Source organism: Dromiciops gliroides, chromosome X (genome assembly GCF_019393635.1).
Source record: "Dromiciops gliroides isolate mDroGli1 chromosome X, mDroGli1.pri, whole genome shotgun sequence".
Lineage (NCBI taxonomy): Eukaryota > Metazoa > Chordata > Mammalia > Microbiotheria > Microbiotheriidae > Dromiciops > Dromiciops gliroides.
In genome coordinates this window covers 71,422,576-71,446,536 of record NC_057867.1, presented here as the reverse complement: position 1 = coordinate 71,446,536, position 23,961 = coordinate 71,422,576, and the positions used below count along the sequence as shown (strand labels likewise).

General features: G+C 40.7%; 2 protein-coding genes across 4 annotated transcripts in view; both read right to left on the bottom strand.

Moving 5' to 3' along the window:
* LOC122733445 (probable ATP-dependent RNA helicase DDX53) overlaps positions 1-3,018 on the bottom strand; it is a 59,795-nt gene extending 56,777 nt beyond the window's left edge. Inside the window, exons 1-2 of the mRNA XM_043973866.1 lie at positions 3,003-3,018; positions 2,736-2,844 (exon numbers count right to left, since the gene is read on the bottom strand). The gene's annotated coding sequence lies outside the window, so the exon portion shown is untranslated. The remainder of the gene's footprint in view (positions 1-2,735; positions 2,845-3,002) is intronic.
* The window catches only part of APOOL (apolipoprotein O like), a 129,511-nt gene that overhangs the window by 62,213 nt on the left and 43,337 nt on the right, over positions 1-23,961 (bottom strand). For all 3 annotated transcript variants that reach the window (XM_043973871.1, XM_043973870.1, XM_043973869.1), the window contains exons 2-8: positions 21,341-21,436; positions 16,764-16,883; positions 11,132-11,186; positions 9,345-9,443; positions 6,734-6,825; positions 3,003-3,113; positions 2,736-2,844 (exon numbers count right to left, since the gene is read on the bottom strand). In XM_043973871.1, coding sequence (XP_043829806.1) covers positions 2,736-2,844; positions 3,003-3,113; positions 6,734-6,825; positions 9,345-9,443; positions 11,132-11,186; positions 16,764-16,883; positions 21,341-21,436 — 682 coding nt within the window. The remainder of the gene's footprint in view (positions 1-2,735; positions 2,845-3,002; positions 3,114-6,733; positions 6,826-9,344; positions 9,444-11,131; positions 11,187-16,763; positions 16,884-21,340; positions 21,437-23,961) is intronic.

Below are 23,961 nucleotides of genomic sequence, written 5' to 3'. Positions count from 1 at the left end.
TTTTCTTACATTTTGGGGGTCATCTTCACCTTCCCTTCCCTTCAAAAAAATCCAACTTCAGTCTAAGAATGAAACTAATCCTTGGCTCTAAAAATAGTCCATGCTATTAAAACAAGCAAGAGCTGGACCCAGTACACACAAGAATTAACCTGCAGCTTTGTTAATGAAGAAACTCTTCAAAGCAAACGCTGACCAGATATACTTAGGCATGAGCCAGCTCAGTGGGTTCTGTGTTCTCTGCCATTTCTGTCCTTCCTGCTTCTCTAATACACTCCCTCCCCGCTCCCCCTGAAAAGATGGACTCGACTCCACCAAGCTTCTTCAGAGGCTTTATCGTTCAGCTTAGGTTGGACTACTAGAATTCTTTTTTTTTTTGGGGGGGGGAGGAGAGTCAATGGTAAAAGGAGCTCACAATCCTACTCCTCTCCCAGGCGTCACAATTTTGTTGAGTGGTGTCATTCATCTTGAGTATGAAACCTGACCTCTCTCTCTCTCCCTTATCTCCCACATCCACACTCTCATCTGAACTGTCTTCAATATCTGCACTGCCATGAGCCTAGTACAGATCTTCATTATCACCTCTGCTTTCCAGTCTTGGCCCCAGTCTAATCAAAGGGCCATCCCCCCAAGGCCCTTCCTTAGGTACAGCTGTGCATAGTCGGCTCCAAAATCTTGGGTAGCTCTCCATTGCCCAAGTCCTTTTCTTGGCATTCAAAGAACTCTACGATCTGGCATCTTCCTGCCTTTCTTGTTTCCTGGCGTACTGTGCCTGCCCTCTCAACGTACTCTGGGCTCCAGCTTATCCACATACATGCTTCCTGCTTTTTGTTCCTCTGCTTACATTCTTCCCTACCCTATACCTGCATTCCCTCTACCTGTTGAAATCCTATCCATCTGGTAAAAGCCAGTTCAAATGCTATTACCTCCACAAAGCCTTCCATGTCCTCCCTTACTGACCCCCTCCCAGTCAATAACAAACACCCCCACACTGCCACCTCACAAAACACCGCATTTATACCTGGCATGCACCAGAGTCATTTGTGTACATGTCTCTTAGTGCACCAGTAGATTATAAGCTTTACGAGGGCAAGGACTTGACTTTCTCTAAAATTTGCTTTCTTTTCCAGTGCCTGGCCTAGTGCTCTGATGCCTAAAGTAGGTGGTGTTTAAAGCTCTTTTTGGAATTGAATCTCAGCTCCTGAATCCGTGGGTATTCATCTGAAGTGAAGGTTTAACTCCTCCTTCCAAATACAAGGCAAACTTTTTGGCAACCCAGTAGTTTACTTCCTTTAAACACAAGCGATTTGAAAGGAAAGTTGGGAAAGGAAGAATTTAAAAGTCATAGAATTGAACTAAGTACAGAATTAGGGAAAAGATCTGAAGTTGTTCTATCACAGAATGAAAGAGAACAGCCTAGAACACTGTGAAGGAAGAATTTCAGGGTAGTATTTGCACCTTTGCAGTTCATATAGCCTCCTACTCAAAAGGCTCTTAATGATTCCTGTCCAATGAACAGTCCATATACATCTCAAACCTAAAGCCAAGAATCCAAGTGGAAAAAGACTAGGCAGATTTCAGGCTTCACTACTAAGTGAACTTAAGAAAGCCAGAAAGTGTACTATTTTTCATGTAAAATTGGGACAGTAGTTTGGGGTCCTCAACTCAATAAATGAGAAAATTCTCAAGCTAATGGCATGACAGAAATATTCCTAATGTCATTAAGGAAGATGTCAACTCTGAATTACACATGTCACTAGTGGTCACCATAAATGTGGATACTATCATAGAATAAGTCCATAAAACAATTTTCACGTTATGACCTTATCTACTACCCTAGAAGCAGGATACACTGGAGAAGGGCTCCAGAATCCAGATGAAGACAAGAACGTGGCCCAAAGTAGCTCTGATCCTGTGGTTAAACGACTGAATGTTTAACTCCTGTGTAAATAAGCTGTAATTAATTTTAATGCCCTTTGTCCTAAGAGCTGACTATAATTTGATTTTACAACTTGATGGAATATATCAATTAGCATAGCATCTCTCATATAACAAAAGATGCACCAAATCAGGAAATGAACAAAAAGAGACCAAGGAGTTTGAATCAATGACTGGGGAGGGCATCATAAAGTTTCAAATATGATTATAACTTCTTGTTCATCACAATGAACACACTTGTGCTTCCCCAGTTGGTTTGGTCACTACTCTTAGATCAATGAATTTTCCAAATGCTACCACTTGGCAAGGCACTAATGTTAATAGTTGCTACCATTTCCAATGTCTGATGATAGAACTTCTAGCATCTAAGTGAAAGAAAATTGAATAGGAAAGGGAAACAATGAAGAATGAGAGAATGAAGGAAATGGAACATACAACATGAAGATAAGCTGCCAGTTCTTCTACGTGAGCGATTTTCCATGGGCTAGAAACTTCTAGAACTCTGAAAGGCATGATTTTTCTTCACCTGTACTATAGCACACCCCCTCCCCAATATTTTATAATTAATGTTAACTATCTCCACTCTTGAAATCAGTCCAGTTAGTCAGCTGAAGCAGCAAAACATTGTACTGTGCATAGATACAAAAGAACAAGACATTGTCCCAGCTCCCAAGTAGCAGAGAAAAGACATAAGAACATTTACAAAAGAAACCTAGCAAGGACACCTTGATAATTGTCATACTACCATCAGAAATGATTTAGGAGAAGACAAAAACCTAGTTAAGTGACTGCAAACACACCTGAGGATGGTTCTGGTTTGCTCACTACTTCAGCACTGAATATGGACACTTTGGATTCTGTCTCTGCTGCTATAGTTGAAGGTGTGTCGAGTCTGATGTCTCTTTTAAGCTGTTCATAAAAAAGAGAATTTTTCTCCATAAGAAAACCACTTCATTAAAATAATAAAACCACTTGAGTCCAAAATGACTAAACGTTAATACACCACTCCTGGTCCCAGATACAAAAATAAGTGTAGAACAAACCACCTTCTTTGGTTGGAAACCTACCTTCATTTCTTCTTTGAGTTCAGTTTCTTTTTGTGTATAGTTTTCTGTCCACAACGACCCAAGAACTTCATAAATCCACTGGCTTGTAGCATATGCCTTTTTCCCAGTAACCTAATTAGAACACAGTGAGGTTTAAAGTCCAACTTTTTTTCTGAGGGGGAAGAATGCAACAATAGCTTTTCTATATTAATGCATATGTGACAGCTCCAAGAGTTGCCATTTTCTTCCATGAGAATCTTGCCTTTACTCAACATAAAGTTTAATTTTCTGAACCATTTACATCACTTATGATAGAATTTGTAAAGATTACCTGTAGAGTTTATGTACATAAAAAGTTCACTGGATCAGAGGGTGAGTTTCAGTTAAGAAAACATCTTAGGAAAGAAGGGTTCATTGTGCTACTAATCATCTACAAAAGAAAAATCAACCCAAATTTGAGTTTTATTTCCTTTGAAGGTCTTTGTTACCCCTCCACAGAGAAAGCATCAATGAGTGTCCCTGGAGAAAATTCAGTTTTAGAACAAGATCTCAAAATTAAGGCCTGCCATTCTTTAAAGGGGAGAGTCCTCAGGTGCTAGATGAATTTCCCTATTTAAATGAAGTTGCCCCTGACTTCCTTTCCATTATTTTTCTCTCTGAGATTTGTTTCTCTTCTTTCCTTCTCACCCCACACTGGTTCTTTTCTGTTAAAAATACTACTTGAGCTAGAAAAAATAATAACAAAATTCATCTGGAAAAACAAAAGGTCAAGAATATTAAGGAAATAATGTGCAGGAAGGTGGGTTAGCTGTCCCAAATCTGAAGCTCTACTATAAAGCGGCAGTCATCAAAACTATTTGGTACTAGCTAAGAAATAGAGTGGAGGATCAATGGAATAGGCTAGGCACAGGAGACACAGTAGTAAATGACTTTAGTAATGTACTGTTTGATAAACCCAAAGATTCTAGCTTCTGGGATAGGAACTCAGTATTTGAAAGAAACTGCTGGGAAAACTGGAAGACAGTATGACAGAAATTAGGCATAGACCAACATCTTACACCTTATACTAAAATAAGGTCAAAATGGGTACATGATTTGGACATAAAAGGTGATACCATAGGTAAATTAGGAGAAGAAGGAACAGTTTACCTTTCAGATCTTTGGAAAGGAGAACAGTTTATGACCAAACAAGAGATAGAGAAGAATATGAAATGCAAAATGGATGATTTTGATTACATTAAATTAAAAAGTTTTTGTACAAACAGAAGCAATGCAGCCAAAATTAGAAGGGAGGCAGAAAGTTGGGAAACAATTTTTATGGCCAGTACTTCTGATAAAGGCCTCATTTCTAAAATATACCGGGAACTAAATCAAATTTATAAGAATCCAAGTCGTTCCCCAATTGAGAAATGGTGAAAGGATATGAACAGGCAGTTTTCTGATGAAGAAACCAAAGCTATCTATTCCCATATGAAAAAATGCTCTAAATCTCTAATGATTAGAGAGATGCAAATAAAAACAACTCTGAGGTACCACCTGACACCTATCAGATTAACTAATATGACAAAAAAGGAAAATAATAAATGTTGGAGAAGCTGTGGAAAAATTGGAACACTAATGCATTGTTGGTGGAGCTGTAAACTGATCCAACCATTCTGGAGAGCAATTTGGAATTATGCCCAAAGGGTTATAAAGTTGTGCATGCCCTTTGACCCAGCAATACCACTTTTGGGTCTTTTTCCCAAAGGACCCATATGTACAAAAATATTTATAGCTTCTCTTTTTGTTGTGGCAAGGAATTGGAAGTTATGGGGATGCCCATCAATTGGGGAATAGCTGAACAAGTTGTGGTATATGAATGTAATGGAATTCTATTGTGCTGTAAGAAACGATGAGCAGGAGGAGTTCAGAGAAACCTGGAAAGACTTGCATGAACTGATGATGAGTGAGATGGGCAGAACCAGAAGAACATTGTACACAGTATCATCAACATTATGTGTTGATCAACTGTGATAGACTTGATTCTTCTCACCAATACAATGGTACAAGAAAGTTTCAAAGGACTCATGATGGAAAAGGCTCTCCAGAAAAAAAAGAACTGTGGAATATGGATGCAGATTGAACCATACTACTTCTTTTGGTTTTGGTGCTGTTCTTTTTTTTTTTTTTTTGAAGTTTTTCCTTTTTGCTCTGATTTTTCTCTTATAACATGTCTAATGCAGAAATATGTTTAATGTTATTGTACATATATAACCTATATCGGATTACCTGCTGTCTTGGGGAGGGGGGGAAAGGAGGGAGAAAAATTTGAAATTAGAATCTTATGAAAACAAATGTTGAAAACTATCTCTACATGTAACTGGAAAATAACAGAATACTTTTATAATAAAAAAAGAAAAAATACTACTTAAAAGTCACTCACCACATATTTAGCAGGTTATGAATGGAGGTGTCGAGTTTTAGAAACGTTAGTACTGACTACACCACACTGGTGACATTTTCAAGAACAAACCACTACTTCTCTTCACTAAAACTTCTCTCCACATAAATCGGTTACAAAATATATCATAAGATCCAAAAAAGAAAACCAAACCAAACTGAACCCATCCAGTCATAATATCATAGTGGTAAATGATCTGTTTCCCTTTGTACTTCCTGGAGTTTCTGGATATGGTCTAATTTGATAAATCATAGGTGGTAGGAACGACAAAATATCTGAGTTACCGATCTATGTGAAGTAAGTGGCAAGACCCAACTAATTCCTAAGCAGCCTCTTTGCTGCTTCTTTTTCTTTTGCCTCTTATCCAGCTATAGCAATACCTTCCTTCCTGACTATCTGCTGCTGAGATTTGGTCATACCACCAAGTAGCAGAAGCTGTCCTTGATATTCTTAAAAGTGCCTTGATATAAAACAGAGGCTCTGAAGCTATACCAATAATTTAAAAAATATAATAAGAGAAGCACAAGTAGAGAATGTTCTTTGAGAAAGTCTGTATTATTTAAAACAGAGGAGGATAATCTTCAGTAGGTAAGAAAAAAAGAAAAAGACTAGAGATCTCTAACCTCTCTGTCCATGAAAGCTGTAAACTGTACTGAGAGCATGTGTGCACAAAGCAAAAACTACAATGGCAAGGGCTGAAATGAGAAGAAACCATTCAGCTATACAGTCAAACTGACAAGAAAAACTGCAAAAGGGCTGAAATGAGATTTTCATGGAAAGGATTTCCTAGTTCCAGATGGTATTCTAGACTTGAAACACACACACACACACACACACACACACACACACACACACAGATTTTTAAGGCTTAAGAAGCACCCACTGCATATCAATTGGCTGTTTCTAGCATTATGTTAATATGCTGCACTGAACAGCTGCCGGCAGGTGTAATTTTCCGTTAATTAAAAATGTAATTTTATAGCATTTAACAATGGAGCACTCCCCTCTGTATAAATTCAAATGCAGTCTCTGAACTTCATATTAAAAAGAGCATTTATATTGTTTAATTTTAGTGAAGTCAATTCATCCTGTCTGCTCACTTCTGATGGTCATGTAATTAAGAGTGTGGGATTTAGCATGCTGAGATGCTAATGTGATTTTGGGTGACTAATGCCAACACACCAGTGTTGATATCAACTCTATCTCTCTGTAAATTAAAGGCTGCAGGTGTGGTACAACATGGAAATTTTGCAAAGCTTTGAGTTTAAACCAATATAAGAATGTTGATACCATCACTATGAAAAGAACTTACCTTCGTAATCACTACTGCCTGAGCTGGGTAGCAAACAGATGCTCCTAAAGCGGTCAGTCCCAACGGATAAGCAATTTTCTTAAATTTAGAGCCTGTATAACCCAAACAAAGTATTTAACTCCAAACAGATGCTTCTACAACATCAATGTTTTCCCCATCTCCCTTTCACAGCCAACATCCCACAAGAAATTGCCCTTGGGAATCAAAGAGTCAAGATGGTAGCTAAAATATCCTTGAAGAATTCAACTCAATTAATAGGCGGCTCCCATCCCCCAGCTGTCAAGTTCAATTCACGTACAGTGTTTGCACAGTCATGCTGCTAACTGTTTGAACACAGCCTCCTTTTCGTCTTTTTTTCCCCCCTGGCTCTACTTATTGTTTTAAAAGCTAGGCATTTACGGGGCAGCTAGGTGGTGCAGTGAGTGGATAGAGCACCGGCCCTGGAGTCAGGAGTACCTGAGTTCAAATCCGGCCTCAGACACTTAACACATACTTACTAGCTGTGTGACCCTGGGCAAGTCACTTAACCCCAATTGCCTCACTAAAAAAGCAAAAAAAAAAGCTAGGCATTTCTGCAATGCCTAAGAATCCCACCTAATAGACCATAACCTTTCCCAGGTTTCGAAATAAAACAGTGTGCTGTTTCACTGCCATAGAGACAGTGAGGTGACATAGGAGACAGACTGCCAGACTCAGAGTCAGGACCAGCTCTGTTCGAATTGGGCCTCGGACACCAGTTGTGTGGGACGCCGGGCGAGCCCCTGAACCTGTTTACCTGTTTCCTCTGTAAAATGAGGATCATAATAACACCTACTCCACAAGGTTGTTGTGAAGATCAAATGAGAAAACAATTGTAAATCTTAAGGTGCTCTATGAATGCTGCTATTGACATCATTATTATCAGAAATAATGGATGGCTTGCAGGAAGAGCTGCCATGGATATATTAAATACAGCCTATGCAACTAGGTGAATAGCTACATGATCAGGTCATGGACCAGAGCTGGAAGGGCTTTCAGAGGTCACTGAATCCAACTTCCTCATTTTCCTGGTAACAAAACTAAGGAGCAGAGAGGTTGGGCAGCTTGCCAAGGTCACTCAGGCAGTGAGCTTCAGAGATGGGACTTGAACCAAGGTTCTCCACAATTGCCACAGCACCATGCTGCCCACGGGATGAGTAAGTTCAAGGTCAGTCCTTTTATTCCTTGGCTTGAGTACTATCCCTTATTGCATTCAACCCCCTAGCTACATGGAAAACCAATTTATCAACTGTGTCATTAGCGTCTGTGTCTCTTAAACCCAGCTAGGAATCTTTGCCAGCGCATGTGCAATTAACATTGGGAAGACAAAAGAGAGACTCTTTAGAGGGTCAAGGAGTTTAGAAATTGATTTCTATGGTCGGGTTAAGGAGAATAATGGGAAGACTTCTGCAGTTACTTCTCTAATAAGTAGAAACGAAGATTTTGGCCTTGTCACAGGGAACTGGGCCTTGCTACTCTCCCTCTCACTTCCTCACTTCCAGTTCAGTGAGCTCTGCTCTAGGGTTCAAACAGATAGATTATGGGCTATGTGCAGACTGTGCAGGGTAGGGCAGGGATGTACTGAATGCATAAAACCCAAAAATGTTCTCTCCACTCAGGGTTGCCAACTACTCCCTTGGGACACGTGCTAAATCAAAGTGTGGTCCCTGCATTTCCTGTCTCCTTCTCTTTTATCCTGAGTTGCAGCTCCAGCTGCAATAAATGACCCCATGTATTTTCACAGCAATTAAGCCAGTCTCTGTTTATAGCTCAGAGTTTGCCTTTTCTCCTGTTGTTTCTGCCCTAAAGATTAAAATATAACTTATACCTTCCTCTTCTTCCCCACCAGAGATCAAATGTCACTGTGGCAAGGAGTAAAACTTTGGGGTCAACAATTCTATTCCAATAGCTAGAGAAACTTTGTGGAATGACCTAGGGAATACAGTGACATGCTACTTTGGAGGAGGGTCAAAACTTTCCAGCCAAATTCCTTAAGTTTAGTTAAAATATAACCTTGTGGTTATATAGTAGACCGTGGCATGGAATTATTTCCAAATGAAGAAATGTATTACATACATTCAAATTAAAGTTGTTCACATTAATAAAGTTGTTCATATTAGCATGAAATTCTTAAGAGACTATCTTCTGGTTTCAAAAGACACTATAATTTTTTAAAATTTATTTTAAAAATTTTATCTACGTAATCTATCTATCTATCTGCAGGGCAATGAGGGTTAAGTGACTTGCCCAGGGTCACACAGGTCACAAGTGTCAAGTGTCTGAGGCTGAATTTGAACTCAGGTCCTCCTGAATCCAGGGCTGGTGCTTTATCCACTGTGCCACCTAACTGCCTCATATAATCTTTTATTTAAAATAGATAACATCAATTAAAAACAAATTTTGTAAAATTGATTCAACTTTAAAGGTTATTTGAAACACTCTCATCTTTGTAGGAACACCATGTATATAATATCTAAAACAAAAATTCTTAAAAACCATTTTGTCTAATTATAACCTCTAAAAATGTGTTATACCTTATGAAAAAAAAAAACAAAAACAAATGACAGTTAAGAGACATTAAAGCAAAAGATACCTTTTTTTGCTGAAATCAAGCCCACCAATCCTGAAGCTGTAATCACACCAATTTTTGGAAGAAAATCTTGTGGTGGATTCTTCAGATAAACATATGCATCTCAAGAAATCAGAAAAAGCAACAATTTAATGAGAAATAGTGCAACTGAATATTCTATCCTACTCGGCATGCTTACAATAAAGATATAATGTAGAAAGGTCAAAGCCAACTAACTACTACTACGATATGAACAAGTACTTCTTTTTTTTTTTGATGAGGCAATTGGGGTTAAGTGACTTGCCCAGGGTCACACAGCTAGTAAGTGTCAAGTGTCTGAGGCTGGATTTGAACTCAGGTCCTTCTGAATCCAGGGCCAATGCTTTATCCACTGTGCCATCTAGCTGCCCCAGCAAAGTAAATTTAAGTTTGTGTTAAGATCAAATTTGTAGATTTTTTTTACAAAGTATTTTTTTTTTTTTTGCAGAGCAATGAGGGTTAAGTGACTTGCCCAGGGTCACACAGCTAGTGTCAAGTGTCTAAGGCCACATTTGAACTCAGTTCCTCCTGAATCCAGGATCAGGGCTTCATCCACTGTACCACCTAGCTGCCCCCTGAACAAGTACTTCTAATAGCTTCAGATAAGCAGAGCTGAAACACCGAAAAGAGAAAAGTAGGGCCATGATCCATTCATATCTCAAGTTTATCTAAACCTAAATCCAAATATGAGTAGAGAGCAGAAGTCTTGATTCTTGAATGATGGACTTTCACGACCTCTATGACAATGATCACTCCAGTCTGGCATGGCTTTCCCAGTCTGCCTTGCATCAGTGCAGCCATTGGCCTTGGAGTGAAACCAGTAACCAGGGTAAGAAGCAGAGCTGGAGAGAAGGGAGAGAATGGGAAGCCCAGACCATGTAGAATTGGGCATAGGATCACATTTAGAACTAGAAGACATCTTATTCCAAGCCCATTTTACAGATGAGAAAACTGAGACTGGAAGAAGTTAATGATAAATGTTTGTCCCAAGTCACACATAATAAAAAGCAGGGATAGGATCTAACTCCAGGTGTCCTGCTGCCTGTTCTCATAGTTTTCACCAATAAACAACACTATCAAATCAAAGAGATGCGCTATTGTCATTAATAACTGATTAAAAGGAAACCACATGTTCACAGGGGTCATGAGCTGAGGCTGGGCTGAAACTCAGATTTAATTTCTATGCCTATATCTACATTTGTATCATTAACTTTGTGAATTGAAACTTCAAAGTTGTCTTCTCCTGTGTTAAGAGTTTGCAGACTCATTTGACTGTTAACCAAAGCCAAGCATGATTAAATGGAAGGGAAATCTGTTGTGCCAAAAATCACACAACTCATTCCCAAGGCAAATAAAAAGGACTTTTGGATGCTCCACTATTTTGCTGCAGCTTTCATCCATTGGCATTAATATTCAAAGACCAATTTTATGTCTTATTACTTCCTGGAAGTTAAAAAAAGGAATAATCTACAATTTCAGTTTTCAACTGACAGTTTACAATTGCAACAGATTTCTCCTCAGTTTTTTAAAACAGCATTTGTTATTTTAAATAGTCACCAACTATGGATTGCTGCTCTTAATTTCTTCTTTGGCTGTAGATAAGCAACATAGAATCAGGAACTAAGCTTTGATACAGATGATCTGTTTACTGACTTGTTGATTTCTTTCCTGTCTATCAACAGGGCAAAGTGACCAACTATGTTTTTTTCTCAATTTAATCCCATGATTCATATAGTCACTAAAACATTTGGAATTATAACTGGTCTACTTACCTTTCCCAAACTGTACTGTATCCTTTATTCCATTTTTCATCCAAACATAAAAACCCTACCATAAAAAAGGAAAAAAAGTAAATGAGGTATGTGAGTCTTTAAAAAAATGATACACAATGACATATCTTTTACAATAGGTACAAAATTCAAGTGAGGACAAAGGGATTTGGGAAGAAGGAACCTTTTGGGGAAAGGCAGGAATCAAGAGGATAATGGACAAATGGAAGTACTGAACATTTCAAGAGTTAAACATTAAGAAATAGGGCAGTGGACCTAGGCTTCTACTTCCACTTCCAGTTTCCTGCATGAACCTTCAGCAAACTTACCTGAAGCCCTAGTTTCTCATTCTGTAAAAATGATAATACCCACAAATTTTCTTCCTGAAACATCCATGAATACTAGAGAGCAGCTCACAAAGTAATGCAAAAATACAAACATTTATCAAGTTGAAAACAATCAAAAGGGATGAAATTTTAAGGAAGCTTTCCTCATTTTAGATGAACCATTAACATGGCCAGAACATCAACAACACAATGATTTAGGGGAGAGCAAAGTAAAAAAATCCAAAGGAAAGGGCAGTGATCTCTTCAGTACATACTAGGTGTCCCCTTCAGGTGCCACATTGTCACGAGGAGGTGATGTTGGTGCCTTGAAGGCTACATCAGTAGAAAACAGGTGGCAGGTGCTACCAAATTAGAAAGGCTTTTAGCATATCCCATGGGGGTTATGAACTGTTTGCTAAGGACCAGACTAGCTAAATGGCACTCCGTCACTAAAAGGTTAGTCACAAGGAGGATGAAATCGTCAGTCACATCAACTCAAGAAACCATCTAAGAAGGCAGAGACGTGTGATATGTATTGGCAGAGGGAACACCCACCTTAACTCAATCAAGAATCTTTTCGGAAATATTGAAGAACTAGAAGGAAACTTAGAGATTATGTAGTTTACAGAGAAGGGAACTGAGGTATGGACAAATGCATCACCCAAGGTCATACAGCTAGTTAGTAGGAGAGCTAGGATTCAAAGCCAGGATTTCTGATTTGATCACATCATTTCAGAGTTCTTCAGCAAAGTATTTTCTCTAACCTTTTGTTTGTTTGTTTTTTTGGTGAGGCACTTGGGGTTAAGTGACTTGCCCAGGGTCACACAGCTAGTAAATGTTAAGTGTCTAAGGGTGGATTTGAACTCAGGTCCTCCTGAATCCAGGGCCAGTGTTCTATCCACTGTGCCACCTAGCCGCCCCTCAATAACCTTTTATTATATAATCCTAGGCCTTGTTTAGTGGAATGCCAGGAAGAACACAGTCAACATTACTCCGTGGGAGTTCTCATTTAAAGTAAAATATTTGTTGAAACTATGTCCAAAGGGCTATGGGGCTAAGCATACCTTTTGACCTAGTAATACCACTACTAGGTCTGTATCCCAAAGAGATCACAAAAACGGGAAAAGGACCCACATGCACAAAAATATTTATAGCAGCTCTCTTTGTGGTAGCAAAGAATTGGAAATTGAGGAGGTGTCCATCAACTGGAGAATGGCTGAACAAGTTGTGGTATATGAATATAATGGAACACTATTATGCTGTAAGATATGATGAGTAGGCAGATTTCAGAAAAACCTGGAAAGATTTACATGAACTGATGCTGAACGAAGTAAGCAGAACCAGGAGAATGTTGTATGCAGTTAACAACAACACTGTGTGATGACCAACTGTGATAGACTTAACTCTTCTCAACAATACAATAACCTAAGACGATTCCAAATGACTCATGATGGAAAATGCTCTTCACATCCAGAAAACAGAACTGTGGAATCTGAATTCAGCTTGAACCATACCATTTCTATTTTTTTTTGAGGTTTTTCCCTTTTGTTCTGATTCTTCTTTCACAACATGACTAATGCAGAAATATATTTAATGTGATTGTACATGTATAACCTATATCAGATTGCTTGCTGTCTTGAAGAGGGGGGAGGGAGAGGAGAGAGGGAGAAAAACTTGGGACTCAAAATGTTATAAAAACAAATGTTGAAAACTATCTTTACATGTAACTGCAAAATAATAAAATACTTTTATGATTAAAAAATAAAACATATGTATCAACATATAATAACCAACAATATGTGTCAACAAGAGAGTAACCAGCCAATCAATCAAATGTGTCAGGTATCTAACTAGGCAATGGAATAGTGCTAGGCAATAGGGGTAAAAAGACAGAAGTGAAACAGACCTTGCCGTCAAGGAGCTTATGTCCTAATGGGGGGTACAATATGTACACATACATGCTTGGATACATGAGTGTGTGTGTGTGTGCATATACATACACACAGTAAATATATTCAAAATGAATACAAGGTACTATGGGGAAGTACCTAGCTACTTCTGGCTGGAGGAATCAAGATAGGCTTCTTGTAGAAGGAAGCCTTTGACCTGAGTTTTGGTAAAGAAAGTGTCCCTCCTATTTCTTTGTTTCCCTTTCTGAATGCTTTTCTTTTTTTTGTGTGGGGCAATGAGGGTTAAGTGACTTGCCTAGGGTCACACAGCTGGTAAGTGTCAAGTGTCTGAGGCCAGATTTGTTTTTGTTTTTTTTTTAGTGAGGCAATTGGGGTTAAGTGACTTGCTCAGGGTCACACAGCTAGTAAGTGTCAAGTGTCTGAGGCCGCATTTGAACTCAGGTACTCCTGAATCCAGGGCCAGTGCTCTATCTACTGCGCCACCTAGCTGCCCCCCTGAGGCCAGATTTGAACTCAGGTCCTCCTGAATCCAGGGCCAGTGCTCTATCCACTGCACTGCCCCCTGAATGCTTTTCTTGTGTGTATCTTTCAGGATTTTATTGCTGTTATTATTTTGAGAGGCAGCATAGTATAGTGGATAGAGTGCTGGCCTTAGAATTAGGGAGACTTGGGTAGAAAACCCACATATAATATTCCCTAGGTATATGAATATGGGCAATCACTAAAGACCCAGCTCCTACATTTAGAGGTTTGGGATCCACATGGTGGAAGTAAACACCACATTACAGATATCACAAATTACATGCCAATGGTATAGAAGATTGCTTTGATCCTAATTTCTTTGGCAACATTTTACGTCTTTTTCTATCTCTTTCTTTTTTTCATGTTTAGCTTTTTGTGTGGGAGCTCTGCCAGGAGTGCTTCCAGTTTGTCCATTTCTCCACCAACACTGAACTTTATGACTTTTCATTAACCATCAGGTTAATGAAAGACCTGAGTTATTTTAAGTTTCCTCCAATGATTAGAATTCTTACCAGTTATTCAGGTGGTGATTGATACTTTATCCTTTGATCTAAGCAACATTGCTCTTGCTCTAAGTCGTAATGAAGGTACCAACCTCATCCCTAATCCTATCAGTTCATCTGTGTAGGAATGGATCTTAATCTTAGAAATATATAACAATTCTTTGTATAAACACTACACTGTCTCTACAGATCCCTAAAATCTCTATTTCAGGAAGAAGTTTGGTGTCTCTTTGTCTCTGACAAGGGCCAAGGGGTTTTCCATGAGACACCAGCTGACGGGACCAACCAATCATCTTGGAGTGTTGAGATCTAAGAAGAGTGGACACTGAGATCATTTAATTGAGGCAGCACAACTCACAGGTTTTAGGTAGGAAGCTGGTGGGAGAGACAAGTAAATAACAGCCAACTCTACCAACCATTAGGGCCAAGAACAAATCTTTCCAAGAAGTCACTGTGATGCCCCATTTAGCGCAGACTTCCTCTACAGTCCTCAACCCTTTCCCTAAAACTATCTTGAATTCCTCCCTCCTTTCTAGTATGCCACCAAACAACAATTCTCCCCCAGTAATATTTCAGGCAGGATGGGAGAGAAAGAACCCTTGCTGGGTATCCAGTACCCTTTTCTTTCTTCTTCCCTAAGGGTAGCAAATGTAAAAAGAAGCCTGCTGGACTGCTGAGATACAGCTTACTCAAGATTTGAGCAACATTTTTCCTCTTCAGCTAATATGCAGTTATATACCCAAGGCCACACTGTCTACTCCAGCCAAAATTACAATCCAATTCTTCTGACTCCCTAAACCCCTTAACCAGATATTATGAAGGCAACAGCCAAAGAAACTTTCAAAGGGAAGACAACTTAACACATTATATTAGACAAGAACAAAAGAAGATATGTGAAATTGACAGACCCTGGGAATAGTTATTCTATATAGGAGACATACATACATACATACATACATGTACTTCACATTACATATGCTGTAATGGCAGATAAAGATAATGAAAATATAGAAGCAGCATGATATTAGGGTTCAAAGAGAAACTAAATGCTACAAAACTATTTGTCTTTACTGATAATTCACACGAATAAATCTCAAGTGAAATGCTTGTTGACAAACTGAAGATATGGTGGATTATTAATTTCTGACCACAAGGGGGCACGATTATCCAAGTTTTGAAACACTAGGGCACTAGGAATAGCAGCTGAAAGGTGACATCTATGATACCAACAGAATTCGAACGAGAAGTCATTTTTAAAGACTAGGTATTTTCTTAAATTATAAGAGCAAAGTTGTTTACATTCAAAATGAAATGTCTTCAAAAGTGCCTTTCAGCCCATTCCTTCTAACATTAACGGGAATTAAATGGCCTTTTGGTCTTAAATTGGGTGACAGCTATGGTAGCAATTTAAGGATGTCTCAGGAGCAATTTGCTTCACTAAAGACAAATTTGAGAACACTAAGGAAAATTTGGTCTCTGGAGACTTAAGCCTGAATCATCTGACTGCTGGCATTAGCCTCAGGTGTGTGAATCAGACCTTAATTAGTCAAGACATTTTCCCTGAGATCAAACTATTAAGAATGTATTGAGCCTCCTTAAAAAGACAAACAGTACTGTCAGAAAAAGATCGTGACAAACTCAGAATAATAAAAAAAATAACACGTCTTCACAGAAGACCAGCAAGACCATTTCGATCAGGGATTCTGAAACTTTTTTGTGCTTCCTGCACCCCCAGGGAGTCCAGTGAAGCCAATGGACCTCTACTCAGAATCATGTTTTTATAGAAAATAAAATATACAGGATTACAAAGGAAATCAATTATACTGAAATAGTTATCAAAATAAAAAAAACCCTATCACTTTCATGGACCCCAGGTTAAGAACCCCTAATCCAGAATGACAATATTTCAACAAACTAGAATTTTCCAGAACTACATTCCAGATCTGTTAACCACAGTAACTGTTTTTAAAAATCCAAAAAAAACAACAGAATGGACACAGGTAGGGTGGGAGCAAGTCTGCATGACAACTGGGCTAGAAGGATGGGGACCCGGATTGTGATGCCAGTATATGCCAGGTCACACAATGACAATACCACACTGATATGAACACCACTCCTCTGCTGCTTGATGCTGCTCATTCAAGTCAGTGCCTGGCAACAGGGCTGGCTGACCACAGAGGCCAAAGGACCAGGGCCCAGCTGGGAGCACAGACCGCTTACCATGATCAGGACCAATCCAGCAACGACAACCAGGGATAAAATGTTTCCATGTGAAAATTCACACTAAGCAATACCTGAAAACACTCGAGCTGCTGTGTGGGTAAGAACACAAAGCAGACACTTTAGGGTTCTCGGGTTAGGAGAATGGTCTTACTTTGCACCAGCCAACATAATGCCAGGCTGTTGTTCGGATGGAAGCAATGCCCATTTGTAAACGGCCAGGCTGCTCTTCAATGTACTGAGAATGGAGAGATGGTACATTATAAATAGGGAGCTGGAAAGGCAAAAAAGAAACAAAAACACAAGTTTATAGCCAAGTCAGTCTGTCTCTCTGTCTCTCTGTCTCTCTCTCTCACACACACACACACACACACACACACACAGACTCTCTCTCAAACACACACACAGTGTCTCTCTCTCTCTCTCTCACACACACACACACACACACACACACACACACACACAGTGTCTCTCTCTCACACACACAGGCTCCCCCTCTCACCCCTCTCTTCAAAACGCGCATGCACACACGCACACGCACGCGCACACACACACACACAGTTTCTCTCTCATACACACAGTCTCTCCCCCAACACACAAAAACACACACAGTCTCTTTCTGTCACACACACACACACACACACACACACACACACACACATATTACGGAAAGAAAAAACCCTTTTCCCACAAAGAAAGTCTCCCACCATTTGCTTCCTTAGCACAGTGCCTGGAACATTTGCAGTGTTTAGTACATGCTTGTTATATGACCAACAAACCAATGCCTAATCAGCTTGGCCTTCAGTGTCAAGTAGGGTTAGAACACACAATGGTAAGTGGCAGACATCATTAAAGAAAGTCCAAGTGGGAAAAGCAGTAGGGAAACAAGACAAGAAGTGCTGGTAGCTGCAGGGGATGTGGCTACTAGGCCAGGCCTCTGCTGTTATTCTGGACACCCCACGTAGGCCAGGAAACCAGGGGCTTCTTCAGGCCAGCCCCTCCTTTCCAGACTCTTCTCTGCATCCTCCGTCTCTCACGCCTGAGGACGTGCCCTGGCCAGAGAGCAGCCCTTGGAGGAGGGGTGGGCTCCCTTTGGGCTACTTGGGGAAAGCTCCTGCTTATGCTTCCCTTCACTCCCTTCCCTCCCACCGGTGCCTCCCAGTCCAAGATGCCCTCCCTCCTTTCTCCTCACTAAGCATCTCCTAAGCACCTACTGTGTGCCAGGCACTGGGCTACAGACAGGGCACAGAACGATGGCATGAGCCATGATCAAATCGATGAGTGGTTTCCAGCTTTTCCCCTATGGCCTCACTCACTAGCCCTGTCACTTTCTGGAAGCAAAGGGCTTCCAGAAACATTCCCCTGGATGCAATGTTCCCCCAGTGGAACAGCAGCTTCCTGAAGGCAGGGCAGGGCATCTCTAGCGCACAGTGCTTGACACAGAGCCAGCACTCAATCAACGCTTTCTTCTTCCTGCCTGCATTCCTTCATTTGTGCGTCCTTCAGGAGTGCAGGCAAATGCTTAGTAACTATGGCTAGAAGGGGTCAGGGTCAACAAAACGTACAAGGGCAATGCAGAAAGTTAACCAAAGGGTAGATCTCCAGTCACATCCTTCGGCACATCCCTCCTCACGACCCTCTAGGGAAGCAGTATCCTTCATCTCTCTTCTACCTCCCCCTCTCCAAATCTGCTCTCAGATCCTCCATTAATATTCAGCTCTTATAAATCAATGCCTGATAATAACTTATCATTTGATCCTACCCAAGGCTACTTTCATTGGAAGGGAAAAGGGCTTAGGTGAGGCAGTATAATCAAGTGGATGGAGAGATATTAAGAAGGCCTTGGGTTCAAGGCCCACCTCTGACACATCCTGGCTGTGTGACCCTGGGCAAGTCCTTTTAATATCTCAGTGACCCAGGCAATGCTCTAAGCTCATAAATTGGAAAGAAAACTCTAACCAGTCTTGATAAAGCCAATGAAGGCACAGGTCACAAGCCTTACATTAAAGAAATTCAAATCCCAAAGTAGAGTTTCAGACATCAGCCAGCAGGAGGAGGACTTACAGGTCCCAGGGCCTTCCCAAAGGCTCCACTTCCTGGGGTTATCACCTACTTGGGCCGATGGACCAAATGGCCCTGATGGATGAGCTGCACAGAGGGTATTGAGCACTGACTTTGGAGTCAGGACATGAGCCTGAGCTCAAAGACAGCCCTCCACTGGTTGATTCTAGGCTAGGCACTAAGCCTTTCTGCTGCCTCAGTTTCCTTATCTCTAAAATGGGGAAGTTGGACTAGATGGCCTCTAAGGGTCCCGTGATCTTATGGAGAAGAATGGGGAGAAGGCCTACAGTAAGGAGATGCTCCCTGAGGAGGCTGCACGTGCTTATTCTTCTTTCCCAGGGATGGGGTTGGACATCAGTGAAGAGTCAAGTTTCAGTGAAGTTGAACCCCACTGAACAGTACTCTCTTCTAGTTAACCACATTTCTCCCCCTGAATTGTTAGGAGAACCTGGCAAAGGACAAGAAACACCAGCAGGGATTTATTCCAAATTACTTCTACAGAATCTGCTAGAGGAGCTTTAACATCCATTCAAATCTCATACAGTTTTAACATTCATAGACTTGAATTAATAAACTCATGTTTAGAATGTTGACTCTGAGGCTTTATAATCAAAGGGAGATTCAGTTGTGATAACAATCTATACTATGGAAGAAATCTTTTCTAAAAGGAGAAGGGAATAAGCATTTATTGAGTACCTACTATGTGCTAGGCACTGTGTTAAATGCTTTACAAATATTATCTCATTTGATCCTCACAATGATGCAGGGAGGTAGGTGCTTTTATTAGTTCTATTTGACAATTGAGGAAACTGAGGCAAACAAAGGTTACATGACTTGCCCAGAGCCACAGAACTAATAAGTATCTGAGGCTAGATTGAAATTTAAGTCTTCCTGACTCCAGGTCCTGAGCTTTACCTATTATGCTACCTGGCTGCCTTTAGAATATCTCATTCCTCAAGATTTTGGATTGATTGATGTTTTGCTATAAAGAGCCTTAAATTGAGGCATATACCTCATTGGACACAGGGGGCCCCAAAAATCTTGGTGCAGATTAAAGTTACTAAGGCTTAAAATTGCACTAAGACTTTTGGGACATGCTGCATAATCAGAGTTTGCAAAGTCATACCTAAATCAACTATGACCTAAGTAAAATGTTCATAAATTAGTTTTTTTAATGCATTGAAAAACATGCTTTTTAAAGGTACCCTATGGCAAATTCTTATCATAAGACAGAGAATTCTTACTTATCTGTTTTGCAAGTTCCCATGGTATTTTCTTTAAAAGGACATATTTTGGTAAATGTTACATACCAAGCTATCCAGAAGTCCTAAGATATTCTCTGCATTACTACTCAATCCGGAAATAATTTTCCAGGAGGAAAAATGATTTTGAAAAAATAGGCCTCCCCTCACAATTGTATTTCGCAGATGACTCCAAATCTTTATTTCTCTTCCCCGAGTCCCACCCGGGTTTTTCTAACTGCCTGCTGGACATTTGCCCTTGAATACCCTTCCAATATCTCAGTTCAAGAGGTGTCAAACTGAACTCATCACTTTTTTTCCAGGATTTGGACTGCCTCCTGATTGCTCCAGTTCTGTTGAGAGTGCCACCACTTACCAAATCCCACAGGTTTAAAACCTTAGTCCTTCCTGACTTTTCCCACTACCTAATCTCCTCTATTCACTGAATTGTCAAGATTGTCAAGTTCTGTCAAGTCTACCTCAGGTATCCCTTGCGTTGGTCCTTTCGTTTGCAGCCCCACTCCTATAGTATGTCAGTCCAAGCTCCCATTATTTTCTTTCTTTTTTTGGGGGAGGGGGCAGGGCAATGGGGGTTAAGTGACTTGCCCAGGATCACACAGCTAGTAAGTATCAAGTGTCTGAGGCTGGATTTGAACTCAGGTCCTCCTGAATCTAGGGCCAGTGCTTTATCTACTGTGCCACCTAGCTGCCCTGCTCCCATTATTTTCTGCCTGAATTACTAGAATAACTTTCTAACTGGTTGCTCTGCCTCTGGTCTCTCTCCTCTCCAATGCACCCTTCACACAGCTGCCAAAAGAATCTCCCTGATGTATAGGTTTGCTCCTGCCACTTCTCTGATCCATCCCCCCCCCCGCCCCCCCACTCAGCAGTCTGGCATTCAGGGATCTCCACAATCTGCTTCCAACCTGGTGTTTCTCTTCCTGGGTGCTTGGAGGCCAGCTCTTTCCTCAGCTGTTGCCAGGGGCTCTCTTAGGCTTTGACTTTCTTGCACAGGCTGTCTCGGCCCACCCCTTCCCTGCCCCCAGTGCCTGGGACAGACTCTCAGCCATTGCTGCCTCTAGAAATTCCTTTCTTTTCATTAAGGCTCATCTAGGATGCTACCTCCTTCATAGTACCTACTATTCCTGATCCTTACATGTAGGAACCTCTCCTAGGTACCTACTCAGTCTTATTATCCAAATGAACAGAGCGCCAATGTATAAAAAAACAAGAAAAAGTCTATGATTGTGCCTAGCAGCTGGTAGGTGCCTAATATGCAGAAAAGAGATTGTTAGAATTCAGACTACGTAATTCATAGATCTTTTTTTAACTCATCTCTCATTCATTGAGGTCAAAATGTTTTAAAGCTCATAGTATTTGATCCTCTTCTTGTTCCCCAGAAGGAACAACCTCAAAGCAGGCAACTTACCTGAGTGGGTTTCAGTGACTTTTTGGGGCCTTTCTCTTCGGCTATGGCGTGCACACGCAGAGACACAAAGGCAGGGAGAGCTGCTAGCTTTTTCATCTGAGAGAGAGAGAGAAATCAGAGACTTAATCAACCGGGACCCTCTTCTCCTTTCCTGTGATGTGCCGTCTGTGCTCATGTGAGGAGTACTGTCAGCGCCACCTAACACAGATAAAAGCCTGTGTGTGTGTGTGTGTGTGTGTGAGAGAGAGAGAGAGAGAGAGAGAGAGAGAGAGAGAGAGAGAGAGAGAGAGAGAGAGAGAGAGAGAGAGGTGTATGGAGCTGGGCTTGGAAGGGAGCAGAAACCTCTCACCTAGGACATGTAACTTCTCTAAGCCTCAGTTTCCTATCTCGCTGGAATGTTAGAAGGATGAAAAAGTATGTAAAAAACTTTGTTAAGCTTAAAAAGTGCTGTGGAAATGTCAGCTATTATTTCTCCATCAAATCCTTCTCTCCTATTCATTATTAACAAATAGCAGAAGATCTTAAGTGTTCGCTACCTACCTACGTTCCTACAATGTGTAACGGTGTGAACGAACGCTAAGATGAATCATAGATTTTGGGAGTGGGAAGGAACTTTAGTGTAAGGCATGACAAAGTGCTTTGGATCCAGGAACTCGAGGACTTGGGAGGGGGGAGAAGGGGTGGAGGAGGCAAGAGAGACAAAAGGCAACGTGGGTGGCAAAAGCAGGATGTTTCCCACAATGTCAGGTGTATAATGCAGACACTTAGAGCTGGAATGAAACTTTAAACATCCAAACACCTCATTAAACTCAGGAGGAAACTGAGGCCCAGAGAATTTGACCAAGATCATACAAGTAAGAGAACTTGGAGTGGATTCCAGGTTGTGCTTTTCACAGGGCTGCTGCAAACAAGAGCCTTGAGTCATTTCTCCGGCTCTGATAGGAAGGAGGCTTTTGAGGAATCTTGGTGTTGGCATCCCCTCTCACCTCATGCCCTCCTCTGAAAGCCATGCCCATGCACCCTCAGCTGCATCTAGGCAGGCTTCACACCGTGGCTCTTCAAGATGGCAGATTTCTTTTCAAGTCAGGCAATGACAATAAAAGAAGGCGGCACAGGTAGGAAGAACAGAATTCACTTCTGTATTTGGGGATAAGACTGACACTAGGAACCAGGGTCAGGTGGCAATGCACCCAGGATGTGTTAAGCAGTGGCCACTTGAGGAATCAGGCCAAGCTTGTCATCTTACAGTATATGGAGGAGAGCCTAGGCCCAGGGTCACCGATAAAGACCAGAACTTGGGTTTTCTCATTCCAGGGCTCCAGAATTCCTTGGGGTTCCCAACTCTGCCTCTTCCTACTTTAGAGCTGAATGCGGATACTCTAGGATTCATTACGAAAATTTTTGGGAAGCAGCATCTACCCAACTCAAGAAGACATTCTCAATGCTCTGTTTTCCCCAATATTCTTTTTCACCATTTTCAAGCTTTGGATAAAGACAAAAGTGGTGTGTTTCCTTTAACTTATTAAGATTATTAAGAAAATTAGCAGAGGCTCTTGATGTGGATAACTGCAAAAGAGCACTAACTCTATAGTTCTGGTTTCAAATCCAGCATTGGATAGGGCATGTGTGGCCTTGGCAAAGCCACCGAACTTTCCAGGCTCCAAGTGTCATTTATAAAATGACCAGATGGCACCTCAAAGGCCTTTTCAGATCTAGGTCTATGCCTCTATGATTCCTTTCAGCCGAGAAAAACCTTCAAGTTTTCCTTGCAAACAGTCCAAATAAAAACCTCTGCATTAAGACATATGGTTTTCCAGATTGTCCAATTGCATCGCTTAACTTCTGGAGATTTATGTGGGGGAGCACCTTAGGAGAGATAGGAGATACCAAGCAGTACCTGGGCCCACTTTTCAATGTTACTGTAAGAAAGTAGACTGCTGGCTCCAGCTGAGTGATTTCCTGCTTTAATCAGGCACAAACCTGGTTGGTACCGAGGATCAAGGAGGCACATAGAGGATTTTCTTCCTTGTACAACTTTATTTTTAATAGAAAAAAATGCAAGCTTTAACTCTTGGGTTTGTACTGGACTTATCTTCACCAAGAAATTCTCCTATTTATTTTCAAGGCTTCCTGTAACACATGTGGAAGCATGTGAGTCATCTTTTTCCTGCAGCTTCATCTACCCCTGAAGCCCAGTTCCACATGAATGTTTCTCCAGGTTAGGGTTAGGGTGAGTCAGAATGTATAGCGGCTGAGGCCCTCCCTCCGCTCAACTGCTCTGATCCATTTTTCTCCCAAGAGTTAAAGCTTGCATTTTGTAATCTGATATAGGTTATATATATATATATATATATATATATATATATATACACACACACACACACATAATAACATTAATCCTATTTCTGCATTAGTCATGTTATAAGAGAAAAAAAATCAGAGCAATGATGGAAAACCTCAAAATAGAAAAAAAACAACAGCATCAAAAACAAAAGAAAGAGTATGGTTCATTTAGCACCTATACTCCGCAGTTCTTTTTTTTTTCCCCCTGGATTTGGAGATCCTCTTCCATCACGAGTTCCCTGGAACTCTTCTGTGCCATTGCATTGGTGAGAAGAATA